Source organism: Numenius arquata, chromosome Z, assembly GCF_964106895.1.
Source record: "Numenius arquata chromosome Z, bNumArq3.hap1.1, whole genome shotgun sequence".
Lineage (NCBI taxonomy): Eukaryota > Metazoa > Chordata > Aves > Charadriiformes > Scolopacidae > Numenius > Numenius arquata.
Window position 1 is genome coordinate 77,339,716 of NC_133616.1, and position 19,841 is coordinate 77,359,556.

The 19,841-nt window shown below is 41.8% G+C and overlaps 2 protein-coding genes across 2 annotated transcripts; both read left to right on the plus strand.

Annotated features, from left to right (window-relative positions):
- Nucleotides 1-37: 37 nt before the first annotated feature.
- AK6 (adenylate kinase 6) lies at nt 38-2,540 on the plus strand. Its single transcript, XM_074166533.1, has 5 exons — nt 38-146; nt 638-730; nt 1,117-1,175; nt 1,263-1,408; nt 1,556-2,540. The coding sequence occupies exons 1-5, from the start codon at nt 50-52 to the stop codon at nt 1,743-1,745; spliced, it is 585 nt and encodes a 194-aa protein (XP_074022634.1). The 5' UTR covers nt 38-49; the 3' UTR covers nt 1,746-2,540.
- Nucleotides 2,541-3,138: 598 nt separating this feature from the next.
- CCDC125 (coiled-coil domain containing 125) lies at nt 3,139-15,165 on the plus strand. The gene is made up of 11 exons (XM_074166558.1): nt 3,139-3,409; nt 5,128-5,186; nt 6,553-6,639; nt 7,537-7,614; nt 8,346-8,431; nt 10,507-10,589; nt 11,484-11,599; nt 11,974-12,081; nt 13,095-13,266; nt 14,526-14,659; nt 14,789-15,165. Exons 1-11 carry the CDS (start codon nt 3,139-3,141, stop codon nt 15,122-15,124), a joined length of 1,530 nt encoding a protein of 509 aa, XP_074022659.1. The 3' UTR covers nt 15,125-15,165.
- Nucleotides 15,166-19,841: the final 4,676 nt, after the last annotated feature.

Below are 19,841 nucleotides of genomic sequence, written 5' to 3' on the forward strand. Positions count from 1 at the left end.
GCCCGCCCGCCCAACGGCCCGGTAGGGGAGGGTGGGTGACGCCATCGGCATGCGCGGCCACCGTCGGAGGTCCCCGCGCACGTGTCTCCTAGGCGACCAGCGGCCGCCGCTGGGCAGCATGAGGCGGCCCAACCTTCTCCTCACCGGTGCGGGGCGGCGGGGTTGGGCCCCGGGGCGGCTCGGGGCCGGAGGATGCCGGTGGTGCCCGGGCCGTTTGGCCCCGGCGGGGCTGCTGGGGTGCGGGCGGGGCCTGGGCTAGGCCGGCGGGGGGAGGCCCTAGCTCTCTTCACAGTCCGTGGGGGGTTTGGGGTGCGAGGTCCCCGCGTAGCTCTTTTTGAAAACCTGGGGCTTCTCCGTGTTAGTTAGGGCCTTTAAACGAGGCAGGTTTTACTTTTGCACTGTCCTGGTTAGAATAACACTATCGCACAAAGTGAGTTTTCTTCGTGGGTTTTGTTTTTAATCTCTAGACGTTGCTCCTAATTGTTTTTTTCCTGTCATACAACTTTTTGCCCTATTTTTCTTATGCGAACTTACCAACATTGACTGACAAAAGCTTCCTTTTTGACTCCTTAGAAAGTTATTTGAAGAGGCCTTACATGCACCTCTCTAACCGTTCTATTTGGGGTTTTCTCTTTAGGTACACCGGGTGTTGGGAAAACTACGCTTGGAAAAGAACTTGCGTCAAGAACTGGGATGACCTATATTAATGTGGGTGACATGGCAAAAGAAGGTAGGCAGTATGAACAAAGCAGTCCATCAAAATACTGTAGATATTTTTGCTTTGTGTAACAACGTGCTTCTAGCACACGTATGCTACATTAAATGAAAAGGCAAGGGATTTGCTTTAACAGAAATATTTTTGGAGGCATGAATTAAAAAATCATTTATGTAATATGTATATATTGTAGTATAATTTGTATTAAGTGATTAAGTATACTGTAGTATACTTTGTATTAAGTAATAAATAAACTTATCTTTATACGGATTTGTAAGCAAAGTCTTCCTTGCTCTGAACACTGTCTTTTGTTTGCATCCTCCAGAAATAAACATAACAATATAAATAATTCTAATAACTGCTGTTACTTCATGAGCTTCCACAAATTATTTTTGCTGCAGGAGAACTGTATGAAGGTTTTGATGAGGAATATGACTGTCCAATTTTGGATGAGGACAGGGTAAGTCCCAACTTCCAAACCCACCATTTTTGTATTTTGACTTTCTGTAATTTCAGATAAATTTGCCTGGTTTTGTTTCTTTTGTAGGTGGTTGATGAACTAGAAGATAAAATGAGTGAGGGTGGAGTTATTATTGATTATCACGGCTGTGATTTTTTCCCTGAACGGTGGTTTGATATAGTATTTGTACTTCGTACGGAAAATTCATTTCTGTATGACAGACTTGAAAGCAGGTATGTCACTGGAGTAAATAAGGAGTGAAGTACTGTTGTGGGACTTCATCAGAGATTTTTCTAGGGTATAAATGACTGATTCTCTATAGAATCATTTGTAGTTCTCTGCATATCTGAGACTCTCCTGGTACTGCTCTTGTTTTCTAGGGGCTACAAAGGGAAAAAGCTGGAAGACAACATTCAATGTGAAATTTTTCAGACGCTTTACGAGGAAGCTATGTCATCATACAGAGAGGAAATTGTACACCAGTTACCCAGCAACACTCCAGAAGACCTAGAGAGAAATTTGGATCAGATTATGCAATGGATTGAGCAATGGATGAAGGACAACAACTGACATTTGGTGAAAAAGTAACTGCTGGATCGCTTCATGGGAGGGTTTAATAAATGACGTTCATTGTTCTTGCACGATAAATTAAAATCAATTTAACTGTAACTTGATATGGTTGGGGAGTAGAAGGTGATTCAGAATGGCCAGGTTGTAAAGCTTTGGAACAGGTTTTGAAGCACTCTGGGAAAGACACACAGGAGAACCGACATGATGGAAATTCATCAGCGAATGAAAGGACGAAAATGACACGGCTGCCCTTTGTAGCAGGAACTCAGTTCAGTAATTAAGAATTTTTTGGAGCTTACAATTAAGACCAAACCTTCCCCCCCCCAGGAAAAGGGTGCAATCCTGGTAACTGATGGCAGTTGAGGCGCTTTTGATTTCTAAAGGCCAAAACAGTGTCCTGAAAAGGAGTTCATCTGTTTCTGAGTTTTTAGACTAAAACCTGCTATACTCCGCTGTATTCTTGAATATATGGAGGGAGTGTAGAGTGAGGGGAGTATGGTATAGTTTAAGGAGGGTGCTTTATTTTGGAGGGAAGAGAGAATTGACATGATAAGAGATATTTTAAAATTATTATACAGAATTTTTGGAATTATGATGTCAGGAAACATTGACTCTATCTACACTGGTGTAGAATATGAAGCAATAAGGTTTTTTCCTCCTTTTTCTCTTAATATTCTTCACCCATCCAATCATGGAACATATTTGTGTATTTGTCACTGTAAGTGTATCAAGGAAATAACATCATTTGGCAGGATTCCGTAGAAAGTGCTCGCTAATAAACTTTTTATATACACGAGTTTGAATAGTAAAACTCTTTATTTGCTTGGAAAATTCTATCTCTAGCCTCCCGGGGAGCTGTGGGATGGCGTTCCGGCTGCCGGCAGCGGGACGTGCTGCTCCCGCCCGCCCCGGGGCGGGACCGGCAGTGCCGAGACCGGGCGGGCAGGTGGGTCGGGGGCTCCGGCAGCGGGAGGGGACCGGGAAGAGGGGGCAGGAGCGTGGGAGTATCGCGGGGGGGGTCACCGAGGCGCTTCCACCTGCGCTCGGCCACCGCCCCCCCCTTCCTTCCCACCGGCAGATGAGTCCGCAGCCAGAGGTTTCACTTTAATGGCTTTGTTGGTTTTTTTTTTATTTTTTTTTTTTTAATGTTTAATGCTTTAATGTTCTGCTGTGCGGCAGGAGTGATGTTTTCCAGCAGAGTGAACCTGTATTGGAAGCGGCCATGCACCAAAAGCTTCAGATTTTTCACTTTCCTGTTGTTTTGCTGCTTTAATTATGGAGTTTTCCTGTTTTTCTAGACAACGTACTTGTTTCGCGGGAGGCACTGTTCACTTTGCCAGTGAGTGAAGTGCTCTCAACAGGTGAAAAAAAAACCCCACAAAACCAGGAGAAGATGGAGGAAGCAGAAGAGGATGACATGACGTGTGGAGACTTGGGAAACGGACTCGGGAGAAGACCTGGGGCTGTTTATGAAGGGGAAAACTTACAAAACTCCTATTCATTTAGATCTAGGAAGAGATCTGGAAAGGTTTGTAATTCTCTCTTGTCAGCAAAGAGAGCAGAAGAGAGTGATGCCGCAGCTCTTCCCGGTTCAAAACGGAACAGTTTTTACGATGGATCATCCAGAAAGCCTGTGACTGGTTCAACCCGACAGAATAGCTGTGGTAAGAGTAATTTGGAAGTTAATCATTCATTGTGAGAAAAATCTCTGTGTAGCAGAACTGCCTCATGGTTCAGCTGCTTCACGAGGTGTCACCAAGTTTAATTCAAACCGTTTGCCTTCGAAATCCCCAAAGGATTCCAAGAAACGTGCGTGTGTGTTGCCAACCTGCTGGGACCCAGCGCAGCCCGGCAGGGTGGTTGGTGCAGCCTCTTGGTCTGCTGCTCCGGTCACACGAGGGGATGCTCAACGCCACTGAGGAAGCAGAGGGAGTGTTCTGTGCCCAGATCTTCCTCCCACAACTTTCGCAGCAGAATTGATTTTCAGTGAATGAGGCCGTGGCCCTTCTTAGTATAAAATGACCATTTTTAAAATGTTTGGTTTGGCGTTTGGCAGAGAGCATCCTGCGTCAAACACTGACACAGGCTGCCCAGGGAAGCGGTGGAATCACCATCCCTGGAGGTGTTTAAAAGACGGGTAGATGTGGTGCTCAGGGACATGGTTTAGTGGTGGTTTTGTCAGTGTTAGGTCAATGGTTGGACTTGATGATCTGAGAGGTGCCCTCCAACCTAGACAATTCTATGATTCTATGTGTTGTTTTCCTCTAGATACATACATGAAATTGAGTGGAATTGCTTAGATTCCTGGTTTGTTTAAATCTGTCTTCCTAGAGATTGCATCTAAAGCTTATAGCGAAATATTCAAAATCCTGATTGCTACTTATTTGACATTTGTGAATTGCCTTACTTCTAAGGCTAAGAAGTTGTTTTTAGAACCTGCACATCTCTGTTCTCCCAGTGTGGGCATTCATTTTATTTTTTTTTTGTGAAGACAACACTGCTGTGAATAACATCAAGTATAGGCAGTGCTGTTCATTACACTTCAGATGCTTTGCCTTACATTTTTAGCCATTTCAAGTATTTTGGCTGCAGTATTTCTGCCAAACTTGATTACTTCTCTCCTTTAGAACAAGTCCCCACTATCCTTTCCGCACACCGCAGTAAGCAAAGCCACGTAATTATTGGTTTCAGCATCTTCGGTGAGATGTTGCGAGAGCAGCATCATTCCTCTCAGTTTTGCTGCCTTCTGCTGGTCTCTGTATGATGGGAAGTATCTAAGTCTTTCACACAGCAGTATCTGTGAACACATGACTGAAGTCCACATGAACCTAACCTGGATTTCGTAGGAGGCTGCATCTAAACATCTCTCTGCAAGGCTCAATTTAAGAAAAACGGTACCAGTAGTAACCGCTTATTTAGAAGAATATTGGATCTTGTGGGATGCTCCACCACCGTACTTGAGCTTCGTCTCTGGAAAATTGCCCCTACTTCTAAATACTGCTAGCTACTGTTGTGTTTAGTTTGGTTGTTGAAAAGTTGCAATCTAAAAAGAATCCAAAAAATGAATTATTTTTTCAATCAAGATGGCGATTTTCTTCTGTTGTTTTTAAAGAAAATTCTAAAATAATTGTCCTTTTTTTAGGTCTCACTATAACCGATCTTTTTTTTCAAATTTCACTTTATTAGCAGTTGTACAATGTGTTTGAGCTTAGTATTTATGTATTTCTTAAGTCTGTGTATTAGTTCCAGAAGAAAAAAAAAACCACAAAGATGAAAATTCACCTCCACACACTACCTGTTTTCAGGGTAAAGCAAATTCTCGTGTTTTCTTTTGTAAATATTTTAGTATCTCATCTTTTACTATCTCCTGTCAATCTTACAGAATCTAATACTGAAGTATCAAATGAAGAGCTAAAGCAACAACTTCGGGAAGCTCTAGAGGTTAGTAACTGTGCCAAGAGCACAAGAGAGCTACTCTTGAAATCGGCATTTCCCTGTAATTTAGCAGAGTAAAGGACAGTGTGAAGATCTCAGCATGTCTAGAATCTTGGATGGATTCAGGTTCTTGAAATTAGAGAGCTGGAAGTCTCATTAAATTATATGCCAGGAAATCGCCGTGTGAGATGCAGTTTATACTCTGGATTTTCATACTCCGGGGCAGGGGAGTATTTTTAAAGACGTTGAGAATATTAAAATGATTGTACTCCTTTTCTAGCAGGTTTTCTTTTTCTTTTTTAATTAATCTTTGGGCTTGAAAATCTGAACTGTAAACAGAACAGTCTTTGTGTTCTGACTGCATTGTTGTGGAAAGGTAGCTAACTCCTACATTTTAACTTTACTGTGGTTAAATGTGTTGATGTGTTGGCATCAGGCCAGGCAGAAAGAGCAGGATGATCTCAGCTGTGGAAATACACACTTCATCTGCACTGTGTTCTTTAACCTCAGGATAGCTCGTGGTAGGTCATTTACATGCCCTCTCAGCAGGAAGAGCCTTCAGTGTGCAGCAAGTTAAAATGTCAAGGAACCTCACTCACTATCAATTAGACAACACTGCTAATGTGCGACTGCTCCCAGATACAACTTCAGTATCAATCGCTGGGAAGAGCGATGAAGAAAGTTTTGTATGACCACAGGTGAATAACTGAGTGAGCCGCATGAGGGTTAAGGAAAGATAAGTATACAGTGCAGTAAATTTTAACACCTGGAAATTGAAAAACTGCTTTGTTCTGAAGGGGAAAATGTTGCATAAAGAGGTGATTGGGATGTGCCTGGATCAGGCGTCTGTTTTGCTGTTGTTGTTCTTTTGTTCTGCACACATAATGGTTTTAATCTAACAGTCCTAACATGATACCTGCGCTATAGAATATGGATATTTTGTATAATATATCATATGTTATATTAATGTATCGTTTATATTTTAGTATATATTTGTAGTATCTACTCTTTTCTATCTGCTGCATGTATTTGCATGGATGTATATCTGCTGTTCTGTTTTGCTTACTTATTTTAAAGCTCCAGACCTGCGTGGGTTTATACAACTTCTTTAGCAAGGAAGAACTACAGCATTTGGTCGTTTATTTTCCAAATACACTTGAAGAGAACAGAAAGAATAATTATTACAAGTATTCGTCTTTAAGGATTTTGTGCTAACATGCACTGTTAACATTTTTTCATCGCAAGCAAGCTGTTAGTCAGAGAAGAATTATATTTGTTTTGTGCAGAGGGCAAATTTACATTGCTGTTACAGTCGAGTTTTAACAGGATTAGCTTGGCTTTTACTCAGTGTACCTATTTTATTTTGCGTCAGGAAGCTGAAATGTTGAAAGTTGAGCTTGAAGCGGCACAAAGACAGCTTGAAGGAAAAGATGAAGCCCTAAGAATTCTGCAGAGCATGGTAGGAGTTGTTCAGAAATCATTTCAGTACCTAGTGGTGAAGGAAAGAAGAGAGAAGAGGTCTTCCTGTCACTCCTCATCAAAACCCCCCAAACCTTAAGTTCTTCCCAGGGCTGTAATTTAAAGCATTGGGTCTGCAAGTGTCTACAGACTCAGCTTCAACAATTTACTACTTTTTCTGCATGGAACCATTTGCAGTTACTTAAGAAGACTTTACTGTTGTAGAAAATTCTCATAATTTTATCTTTGAGGATCTTTGAAGATTTAGCTATTTTAACTTAGAAAAATATGGCCGCCTTTCCAGTCCTTTAAATTACAGATTTTGCCAGTGCTTGAAATTCTGCTGCAAAGCATAGACATTTTCAGTTGGCTACGCCATCTGTTGTCTTAGAGGACAGTATGCATTAAATATTAGGTCAGTCTTTTGTTCACAGTTTTTAATTTTTTTTCATTATCAGAATGAGTTATGTTGAAATCACTTCCTGTTTTTTAGCCTACTTGCTTAATCCATTTATAAGTTCTGCAGTTTATACCCTCAGATGTTCTTAGTAAGTTACACCTAAGTATAAGTATGTTATAAACAGTTTTTTTAAGAGCTGATTTTGTGGACAAGCCCTAAAGAAGACGTCATCTCATTGTAAATGATGCTAAGTTTTTCAACAGAAAAGATTATGGGATTGAAGCACAACTTTGTTACGCAACATAGTTATTTAGTGACTTGAAATTAGAAACCACTGGCACTTATAAGCAAGTTGCTAGTATTTGTAATTCTGCACACTCCTGTTTAAGAATGTGAATTTCTCTTGAAAGTAAAACTGAAAATTTGTCTAAAACCAAATTTAGTAAACTTAATTACAGGATTTGACAGAGTTGTACTTTTTTTTTTTTTTTTTTGCAGGCAGTATTTAATAAAGCCACTAGTCATACGAAAGCAATGCTTCAAAAAACTGAGGAAGAAAAGAGAACTTTAGAAAAGGTAAGGGTGCGTGTTTCCTTCACACCTGTACATAAACATCTTTCATTGATATTAATAGTGGGTTATCACACTGTTTATTTAAATCAGTACTAATCGGCTATTAGTTCCAGGGGGTTTTTCTTGAAAGCATTCTTATTCCTTTTTACTACAAAGTGAAAATGTTCATGTATAACTCTTTTGATCTCAATGTTTTCAGGCTATAGTGTGTACAAATAATACCTGAAAGTTTAGTAGAGTTCTCTCTGTACTTTCGGTTGGTCTTTGTTGTGAGTTTCAGTCAGTCATAGCAAGTTGCACTATTTCTTAGTTATTAAGCTGGAACTTCCCAACGAGTCTAAGAAATGGGTGCACAATTTTCATAGGGAAGGTGGGGAGGAGGAGGAAGGTGGCATTGACCTACCTCATTAAATTGAGTTTTTTGCTTTGTCTCTCTTCCTATGTTACTTTTCCACAGAAGAGTAAGGGGACAGGGAAGCGTGACAGCCTGGGTTTGTTTTTGTCATAAGCCGCTGCAAGCTTATGTGTGTTCATGCAACACAGTCTGGAATCCACAGATCAGTGATGCAGAAACTTTTTGCTGTCTGTACCAAATGTATTTTTGACAGTGTCATAGATTGTCCTCGTCGTTGGTCACCTAGATCTCTGCCAGTGCCAAAATCAGCACCAGCAGCTCCTCTGCTACCTTTCAATGGGAGGCTTGTGATGAGCAGGTTTATTTTTTGTTTCCACAGAAAATAAATATTTTGCAATGGGAAATTGAATTTGACCAGGATAGATTTAAAAACATAGAAGACACATGGACAGAAAAATATGACAGGTATTTGACTTGCACTGTGTATCTTTGTGGGTTTTTTTAATTGTACTGAACGCTATATGTCATCTTTCCTGTGTTCCAAGTTTGCTTCATCAGGTTTTATGGAGTTTTTCTGTTTTCCTTATTTCCTTCCAGATTTAGAAAGATTAATTGAATTTTCATGCCAGTCACACTTGTATTTTTTCAATTAAAACTACTAAAATTATTAAGTCTTGATTCATTGGTGTGTATGTAAGCTAGCTTTGCTAAGGCTGAGTTTTCATTTTCGTCCTGTTACGTTATGGTATTAGCCAGCTGGAGCCAGACTGTCCTTATTTACTTTAAATGTAAATGAGGCATAGGAAATAATGGTATGTGTGTGCATGTGGAAATACCATTTGCTGGTTAATCATTGCTTTATTTTCTTGCATTGTAGGTATGAGCATACGTACGGGTAAAATGGTGTGCTTTTAAGAGAGGCTGATCAACTGGTTCTTTGTTTAAATAAGAGTTCTCTGGACGGAGAGCAGGTGTGGTTAGGCAAGCAGAAGATGCCAGAGGCACTAAACTAATAAGGCAATAACAGACCTTGAAAAATGTGGCCAGCAGGCTCACTTATTCAAATGTAGAAATGATATCTCTGAAGCCCACCCATCAGTTACCATTATTTCAGCGGAGATTTTTATTTAAAATTTTCAAACTTAGAATCCAAAAATAACCTGTAAGTTTACCTGTTCGCCTGTTAACTAAGGTATACTTGTCAAGGGATACCTCTTGAAAAACCCTTTGGCTTTTCTGGCTTAGGAGACTGGATGTGTAGCCAGGTAGTCTGGAGCAAGAAAACTACTGTTAACTGTTAAAAGCAAGAGACATGGCTTCCGAAAACTGCAAGCCAGGAGCTCAGTTCACTTTGCAAAAAGGTTTTCTGATATCTGAGACAGCAGGATGAGAGGAGTGTGTATTTCCCTTTGTTAATTCAAGTTAAATAATTCAGGTTACTATTTAGTTGTAAACAAAACCATGAGTTTAGAGTATGCTGCATTTACCGACAGCTAAAGAGATGCACCAAATAAATTGTATTGCTTTAACATTCAGGACTTTAGATTGCCACTTTCCTATTCAAGAAGGAAATACTTAAATACTTCAAGGAAAAACACATTATAAATGCATATTGTATGTTCTCAGGTTTCAATGCTTGAAAAGTACAGCTGTTCTTGCAAACAGTGTTAAGACTACAGGAAGTTTACTTTCTAAAATTAAGACCAGGGCTGTGTTGTCACATGTCCAATAACAATTTTGCTCTTTTAAGGAAGTAAGATATTTCTAGCAAATGCTCCAGAGGTTCATAATTGCAAATTTCTTTGAGTTTCTAATGGTAACGTGCTGCTTAAATTCACCTCTTTTTAAACTCTGAAGTTCGTGGCACCTTCTACTTCCACGAATGATTTTTTTTTTCAATTTTCCATTTCTTAACATTCACTTGAACATACTTGGACACGTTTAAATTGGTTGTGTGAGGGTGTGGTCTCGTGAATAAGGCGAGCCTGTTTGAGCAGCGCGCACTATCTGGGCTGCAGAGAAACCTCTCTATGAGTGCAGAGATTCTGGGTTTTGCTCGCTGCAGAGCCACCTGCAGTCTGGGTAGCGAGGAGAGGCTCCACAGAAGCCAAGCCTGGTGTAGGCTGCTTCCTTAGCCGTGGTTCCGTCCCAGGCAGACCAAGCCCACACACACAGAACTTTCTTCAGAGTTAGGAGAAGCTTTAGGTTGCTTATTGGCCCCTGGCTAGCGGATTTGGATCTAACAGCATACTACATATTATTGGTAACAGATACTGTAACAGGAAAAATTTTACAATCTTTTCCATAAAAAAATTTACAAGGGAGGAAACTGCTTGTATAATGTTGCATGGATATCCTGTCAAACCGAATACTCAACTCTATTAGTGTTGATTTTTTTCTTCAATCTTGTCAGTAATATTTCAGCAAATTAAAATACTAGATACAGTGTTTTAACAGGCTAATTTTTTTTTTTCATTTGAGTGCCCATTTAAATTTTATTTAGAAAAAAAAAGATAACAGACTTGTTCTAACTTCTGCAGGATATATTGTGAAAATGCAGCTCTTAAGGAAGCATTGAAACTGAGAACAGAAGAAGTTAAAACTCTTAAAGCTGAAAATGCAAGTAAGTCATCAACAGCTATTCCTCTTCCCATACTGTTTCTCAGGAATAATTCAAGATTTAGGTATGAAGCAAGCTTTCTGTTGGGATAAGTTTCTTGTTACTGGCAGCTGATATTCGTGGATATGCAGATACCTTCTTTAAACAGAGTTTTGTGTTTGTTTTTCTTCTCACAGTCACTTGAACTGAAAAAAAACCCATTAAATGATAGGAAAATTCAGGTATGTCTAGCTGAAAGAGTAGACCAGGTGTGAAAGAAATATACCTATCTTATATCACTGGCGTGGTGACACCTTGGGCATGGAGGGAAACAACTGGTCCATGCTCCTGGTCGTGTCCTGGAACACAGCAACAACAGCCAGGGGAGCCACCAAGTGCTTCTACAATGACAATCCGTGTCAGAGACATTCTTTTATACCATACCCTCTTAAAGATTCTCATATCACAAACTTTGAGGTGTTCAGCCTGTCCACTTTACAGTGGAGGTTTTCCACTGCAGGTTGTGCAGGTGTCTGGCTGGGTTAGATGGCTCGAGCACTTTTCCTTTATTTTTGGTTTCCAAAAAGCTTTAAAATAGCTGACATACATCATTATTTTCCCAATGTTGTGCTATTCTAAAAGACAAGCCGCCTTAGTTGTAAGCATACAAAGAGGTGAGCCCTTCGTACTGAGGGAGAGTAATATATGAGATGGTATCTCTGCAAGTGGGTCATTACCTCTAGGAGAACACAGAAGGAAAGAGAACTGGGATCTGAGTTTCTAGATCTACGTTGTCTCATCCCATTCCCCAACTGATGATTATACTACAGAACCATTTAATTTGGGTTTCGTTAAACCCAGAAATTAAGAAATCAGAGCATCAAACTTTTTAATCACTTTCCTTGTTCTATTTCGTAGTCCTGAATCAGCAGTGCTTGGAATTTCTTGCCATGCTAGATGTGAAACAACAGAAGGTTGTTCAGGAAAACATGTCCTTGAATAAAAGCGACATTACAGATTTTACAGGTCTTGAAGTAAGTATGACTTCCATGTTTTTCAAAATGGCTGGTTGAAAGATATGTTTATGTTCAAAATATATAGATAAATTTTGCTTACTGATTATTTAAGTGTTCCTTTGGACTCATTTTTAGCTAATGACAGTACGCCCCTGCATGCCTGTTAATCAGTTTTCTAATTTGTCATGCGTGTGATTCCTGTCTTGCAGAGAAAGAATAGACAGGAGCATCAGGCTATTTTTCTGAAGCCAGCATGCTTATTTTTTCCTTCTTAGCATCTTAATTCTCAACTCCTATGCCTATTGCTTTACTTTGAGTGAGAAAAAAGCCTAATCTGGCATCTCTTGGATTGCGTTGTGTATTTAACCGGTGTTTCTGTTTTTGACTTCAAGCTGGCAGTTCTTGGAGCCTGCACCTGCAATACTTCTGGGGGGCAGCCTTGTCCCTGTGCAAAAATGGCAGCTGTAACGCGAAAGCAACTTCTTCATCTCAAGCAAGAGGTAACGCAGCTTGGCTTAGATACGAGCAAGCAGAGGGATGCTTGTGCTCAAAACCAAATAAAGCCAGCGGCACTCTGCTGAAGCTTACACAAACTAATGTCTCGTAAAACAAGAAAACTTCACAGAAATAATATAATGTTTGTAGTGCTTGTAATGCCCTAACTTTTGCTGACATAAAACTGTCATTATGATACCAATCAGATTTACTAGTGAAAAAAAAACAGTTCTTTCTCATTCTTTTTTTTCTTCCACGCATATTTTTTAATCTAAAAGTATGTATACACTCTGTAAATGTAAACACACAGTGTGAGTGTGGACTACCACTGGTGGGGATGATTCCCCTTTCCCTTCCTTCCTGGCAGTGCGTTCCACCCCTCCCTCACATTGACATCAGCAACCACAAGCCCGCTCACCCAGATAGGTCAGGAAGCTGGTCTTGCTGAAAACACTGTATTTACATCACCCTTAAATCAATAACGTGATTTTCAGGCTCTTAAGGCTTTTAATTTAGTGAAATTCTATACTTTTAGATAGAATTTTTTTTTTTCGAACTTACATTTTGACTCTGCAAATGTGGCAGCCATCCTCATGCAGAAGTTCCAGCTGACTTACTGATTTTGAAAATAAGTAGTCATATCCTTTTTGTACCAAATTTAGTATCCCTGACATAGATACCATTCTTTTGGTCCTTCTGCTGCTCGCCCAACCAGCATGGGACATTAATGCACTCCTCAAGATCTTTTGTATGTGCAGAGATAAATAGGCTCTGCTGGCAGCTTGTCTGTGGGGATGGTAGTGATGTGTGCATGCAGAGACGAGCAGGGGGTAAGGACTTGTGTACATATTTCAAAATGCATTTCTTAATGTGGCAAGAAGGCACTTAGCTTGGTTTCTACTACTTCTTTGATTTTATTTATTTGAAAGTTGTCTGTGTTAATGGCTTCAGTCTGTCTCTCAATATACATTTTAAATCTTGCTTAATACACTTTAAATTTTCTCTGAATTAAAACCAGCTTGAAAATCTGAAGAAGAGTAAAGATGAAGCTTACGTAATGGCAGATGCCTTCAGAATTGCATTTGAGCAGCAGCTAACGCAGAGGAAAGACCAAGCCCTGAGGCTTGCAGAAGTGATAAAGATTAAGAAGGAAACGAAATTTATGAACTGGAGACGCCTGAAAGACGATGGTAACTGGGCATGCCATGTACCTGTAATGGTTGAATAGAAAAGAAGTTAGCTGACAAGTGGCACAGGCAGACTTTACTGTATTCAGTGTATGGTTGTGGTTTAATTGCTAACGGAGGTTTCTGAAGAGTGAAAAAAAAAAAAAGGAACAAAGTTATATCAAAACTGTCAATATGTTAAGTAGTCTGTCATGTTTTTGAAGAATTTCTGCTGGAAGCTTTGCCTGTGTAGGGTGTCCGTGTATACGTGGAAAATATAAATACTACTGTAGGACATTGGAGCTACCAGTCTAGGCTTTTAATGTGGCCCTTTTTTATTAGACAATCATGAACTGTATTATCTGAGTAAAAACATACTGGAATAAGTAAGCTGTTCTCCAGGATGACAATAACATTCTGGATATTAAAGATGTTTACTATGAAAACAGCACAAAAAAAGCTAATATCTGGCAAGTTTAGCCTGGCTATCTTAGACGCTATAAGCAATTTAATGTGCTGGTTTTCTTCAAATGATCTCTATATGAGTTAGGAAAGGAGGAGAAATGCAAAAAATACATGCTGAGTTTTCATTGAAATACTAAACACAGTACAGTTTTGTATTTTACATTACAAAGCACTCAAGAAGAGGAAGACTTCTTATTACCCTTTTCTTCTATAAGAAAAAGGATAAGGAGAGGTATTTAAGTTCTTATGTCATGGTCAAAACCATCGCAGAATTTAGGAACGGCAGTTCAAGGTCCATCGGTGTTAGCCATTGACCTGGAGGTGCCAGGCTTAGAAGCTTGGTGGGTCTTCTAGATTCCTTGAGCAGCCTCAGGATGTAATACTACTACAGCACACACCTTGAGTATTTGTTTCCCCTACACCGATGTCATTGTTTTCCACCTCTATATCCTGATACATACATTTCATAATGTTAATGTCTGTTAATCTTTTTAGAAATCTTAGAAACTTTTCAACTGCTTGTGTCAAAAACACCTGTTTTTTCTCAGGCTACCCTTTAAAAACAAATTACCACAAATTATTGTTTAAGTAGAGTGTTATATTTTGCATACAGCGAAAATAATTTTATTTTCAGTTTGCCCATATACACGACGAAAGGTCTATTTAGCCTTTAAGTGATGCTGCCATGTTATGTACAGCGGGAGAAGCTGTAGCTTGCATTGACCTCGTAGAGGAGGTTTTTCAGAATCCAGTTTTACCCCAAAGCAGGTTTTTTTTTTTCCTAAGTGCCACAGTTCACCTGCTTTTGTTTTCCTTAGGATATGTCAAGTTACAAGGGAACAAGAACAGTCTGGGACAGAAACTGTCCGGCCTGCTCTCGTCGGATGGGGACTGCAGGAAAGTCAGGGAGCTGGACCATCCTCATGAGATCCTGAAGATGTTAATAGATTTGGTTAGTATTTTTAAGTTGTTCCGTCACGAGTCCCGAGGGGAGCGAATGTAACTGTGGATTTACATAGGCTGCCCTGTTCTTAGCTGATAAATTTTTTTCATTTATTTTTTTTTTTAAATAAATACCCAGGTAAATGACAAGGAGGAGGCTCTGGCTCATCAGAGGAAGGTTAGCTACATGCTCGCTCGTGCGATGGAGATGAAAGAGGACGTTCTGGAGCCGGATAAAGGACGTGGCACTCCGGGGAGCCCTCAGCAGGAAGCCCCGGTGTCATCGGGCCCCCTGCCCTCCTGCTGCCACCACCTCCCTCCTCAGGACGGCGTTTCTGCAGGTCCCGCTGCAAAAACACTGGGAAATCCGGTAAAAACCCTTCGGAAGTCACACTCCTGGCCGTCCGGGACGACGAGCTGGGAGGAGAACGATCCACGTGGAGAACCAGGGGAGACGGTGGTGATCTCTGTATAGCCACCGCCGGAATAAATTCGTTTTTAAACGGAGAAAGGCCTAAAAAACGTCCTGTGGTTACATCACCGGGGGCCAGACCCACGACGCTGTCACGGCGCCGTAACTCTTGCTTTGGCAAAACAGCCCGATTTAATCAATTTAGCAGTAACTCCCAAACAACATAACGCCGCTTCCCGCTGCCTAAACCCTCGCTCTCCCCTTCCCCGGCTCCTCCCCGTTACGTGGTGACGACAGTGAAGGAGTAAGAGGCACGTCACCGCGGAGGGTGACGTCAAGAGAAAAAGCGGGGGGGGGGGGGGGGGGGCGCGCGGTACGCTGCCTTTGCGCATGTGGGGGGGAGGGGGCGGGGCCGCGCATGCGCCGAGCGGCGTCCGGGCGCGCAAACAAGGGGCGCTGCCGCCGCCGCCGTCCCGAGGCCGCTGGCGGGGGTGGGGCCGCCTCTGAGGTGAACGGCCGGCGGCGGCGGCGTCCCCCGCTTCCCCCCCTCGCGCGGCGACCCGGGAGGGCAGCCCTGCCGCGCCGCCTGGGGGTGAGGACGCGGGTATGGGGGCGGGAGGGGCTGGCGGGGACGGGGGGCGGAGGGGGCTGGGGCGCCGAGCCAGGCGCGTTGGGGGGACGCGCGGCCCGGGCGACCGCCTCCCACCGGCAGCCGCGGCCTACCGGGTGGGAGTCCCGGGGTTGGGACAGGGGCGGGGGCCGCCCTGTGCCGGCGTCTCCCGGGGCTCTCGGCCGGAGCAGAAGCCGCTGTTGGCCCGGGGGGCGCGGGTTTTAGCGAGGGCTCCGGCCCCCGGGTCTCGTGGCCTGGCGTTAGCCCTCCCCTTTCCGAAGTCAGTGCTGCGGTGTGGGTGCTGACTACCTTTGTCTTCCCTGGTCCAGTACCCAAGCGTATCTCCACTGAGGAACGCCCTAAGCGGGCGCTGAGCACTGAAGTGTATCCCTTCTACCTGTCCTGTGTACTTCAGAACCGGGTAAGACCGTCATTAGTCAGAGAAACTTTGTGCCGTAAGGACTTTACAGCCTCAGTAGCATATAGCGAATCCGCTCTCTGGCAGTGGAAAACGGTAACGAAACAAGAACAAACCCCCGTGGTTTTTAGCATACAGTTTGCTACTTGCACACTCACTGTGGCAGCTGTTTGTAGTACTCTTACAGCGCTTCGTGCTGCGTAGCGTATGCTAGGTTGCTTAGGTGGATTAATTGCCCCTATGGTTTAGAGATACTAGTGATGTACATTTATTTTGATGCAGGATACAGAGTGTAATGGACACACACTATACACTTAGAGGCATTTAATGTTTGAAGACAATGCTTCTGGATAAACCAGGAAACATTCTCAGCCTGTATTTATACACAGGCTATAATGGGAGAGAACTGGTGTTAGTACATTCTGGAGAAAAGAGTAGAGCACAGAAGAGGATTCAGTCGATTGCCAGTGGTAGATGCCGTTGAGTGTCTAGTGCTGTATTGCTGAGATTGTCTAATGAATATCTGGTTATTAATAATGCAAATCAGAGAAGATGAGAATATTGAGGGAACATTGGTTTCCGTTGCGGAATGGTCTTTCAGACCTGATGTAATAATCATGTTGTCATGGCTCGTCTTGTAACGCTGAGTAATAAATGCTGATACAACTAATGATGGTGGCACTGTGGGCAGTGTGTGAGATGTGTTTGTTCAGTTGAGCCAGTGGATCCCTCAGCTGTGAGCCTGCCTGCTGATGGTACCGCTGATGTATTGGAGCACCAATGAAAATCGGTAATTGTTGACAGACATTTTTTTTCTGTGTTGTGTGAATGATACTATTTTCTGTTCAGGAGAGCAGTAACGAATTACTGTGGATGAATGAAAGGAAAATCTTCATGGGTGGAAGATGAGGTTGTGTGATTGGTGTCAGTGATAATATCATAATGCTGTCAATAGAGTTTTGTTCTCCTGAAGAAATTTGCTGAACGAATAGAATGTTGCTTTTTAAGCAAGGCAGCTTGGATTTTTTTACAGTGTGCCACGTAAGCTTTTCCTTATGTGTCTGAAAACTTCTGTAACTTATCTTCAGCCCCTGATTCAGCTAGTAAATTTGCAGCAGCAGCAGCCGCTGCAGTTGGGGGTGGATAATATGTTGTCTTGCTCAGCAAGAATCATTTTAACTTCTATTTGACAATGTTTAAGTTTTTCACAAAGCATTTGCTCAGATATAATGAACTTCCCTGTTAAGTTGTTTGCTGATGATCTCTGTGGGCGGTTGTACCCTTAAATTAGTTTGTCTGTAGGGTCCCAAGCCTACGGATAGGTGCGTGACGTAGGGATATTGGAGGGAAGGTGAGAAGGAGAAGGCTGATAATTAAATAATTAAATATCCTTAAATAATTAAATATGCTTAAGGTGGGAAACGGGGTGTACTGTGCTTGATGCAGCACTTCTGTAGCTGTGTGAACTTCCATAGTCATTAATGGTTGTGTTTCTATCGGGGGCTTCATTCTAAGTATGGTAGTTACTGGGTGGTAAGCTGGAAAAAACTACTTAAGTCCTGCTGTGAGGATAAGGGCTTCAGTGTAGTTTTCTGCTCAGACTCAATATAATGATTAAGCACAGTGGTGAAGCTGAAATAGAATAACTTTGCAGTGAGCAAGAAGACTTCACTGATAACCTAAAATTAAGATGGCTACTGTGGTCGGTTTTCTGGAGTGAAGCCTTGTGTGCCTATATATGTGTGTTTTTTTCTCTAACCTAATCTTGTATTTCCCTCCTTCTGCCACTTTCCTGTTCCCTCCCCTTTAAGTAAGAGTTTGTTGAGAAGTCCTTAGTGGAATCTTGGTTTTGAACCTGGAATACGTGCCTATTATATTAGACGTATTTGTAAAGGGTATAAAAGAATCATAGAATGGTTAGAGCTGGAAGGGACCTTAAAGATCATCGAGTTCCAACCCCCCTGCCATGGGCAGGGACACCTCCCACTAGAGCAGGTTGCTCAAAGCCCCATCCAGCCTGGCCTTAAACACTTCCAGGGATGGGGCATCCACAACTTCTCTGGGCGACCTGTTCCAGTGCTTCACCACCCTCACAGTAAAGAATTTCTTCCTAATATCTAATCTAAATCTCCCCTCTTCCAATTTAAAACCATTACCCCTTGTCCTGTCACTACATCTCCTGACAAAGAGTCCCTCTCCGGCTCTCCTGTAGGCTCCCTTCAGATATTGGAAGGCTGCTATGAGGTCTCCCTGGAGCCTTCTTTTCTCCAGGCTGAACAACCCCAGCTCTCTCAGCCTGTCTTCATAGGGGAGGTGCTCCATCCCTCTGATCATTTTCGTGGCCCTCCGCTGGACCCGTTCCAACAGGTCCATATGTGGACCTATAAAGTGGTTCTAAGTGCACTGACATACTTGCACTCATGGTACAGTCATCCAGATCACAGTATTTGCTTCCCTTAGGTAACAGGTTTTATGTAGTAGAATTATTGCTTCTGATTTTTAAGATACTGTATTTATGCAATTTGAAGTGCAGTATTTTTCCCACACACCAAGCCTCATCTGACTGGGCAAATGACATAAGCAACGTTTGCTGTTCGCTTTTGTTCCATTTGAGCTTTCCTCTTGGAGTCCACAGGAAGTAAAGAAGGACATTTGACTAGGTGTCGATGTGACCTAATTATTAACTGTTCAGAATCCTTTCAGAGATTGCCACTGACTGGCTCACTGAAGTGCTGTTCATGTTGGCTGTTCTAGGTTCTGGCATCCTGGCTTCACCATGGTGACTGCTGCCTGGCACAGCAATTCAGTGTTACTAGTTTTCTGCTAGATAAACTTGGGTAAAATAACAAAGAATGCTGATCTTGAAATCAGGGCACAAGTAAAACCTTTGAAAGATAAAAGACTTAAGTTGAGCTTGTTTAGAAACATACTAAGTGTTTACCTAGAGAAGTGGCAAGTACTCCTGGTGTGCTTTTTTGTAATACATCAACAAAAAGTATTATTCTGTCTTGAAGCTAAGGATATTCAATCGATAAAATGAAGAGTTGACTGTTAACTGGAGGAAAAAAAAAAGGGGGGGGGTGTCTTTGCCAAGCCATGCACTTGGAAACCCTTGTGATCGGTGTGTTCTGTTCTTTAAGTGAGTTTAGCTTAAGGAAGTGAAATGTACCTAAGGACGAATGGTGTGATGAGAATCAATGACCTGTAACGGTGTAAAATATTCAGCATGTGACCTGTTTCTATCCATTAATATGTCATCCTTGGTGTATTTCTGGCTGAAAAAGTAGTAATTGAATACTCCGGCACTTCTTTTGACGTCAGGCCTTGTAGTTTACTTGCACAGCAGACAGTAAAATGTCTTAAGGAAATAACAGACTGAATTAGTTTGATGCAGCACAGTAATCTGTGAAAATAAATCTCTATAAACCAAGTTACCTGATTCAACCATAACTGTATTCCCTGATCTAAACTTGACTTTCTGAAATAAAGCTTTCTTGGATCTTGCTCTTTAAGCTGAGTTTTACAATATTAGATACTAGCTGTTATCACTGCACTGTAGTCATCTTACGCTGTGATTATTTTTTCGCCTTTTCAAGAAGGACTGGTATTTTGTCTTCAAGTCTTCTCACACATAAATATTTAACTTACCTTGATATGAAAGCATATGGGTTTTGACAGACAGCGATTTAAACATTGTTTAAAACTTGAAGCTTTCTACTTTGAAAAAAAAATATGAGATGGAGCTGCTAAGA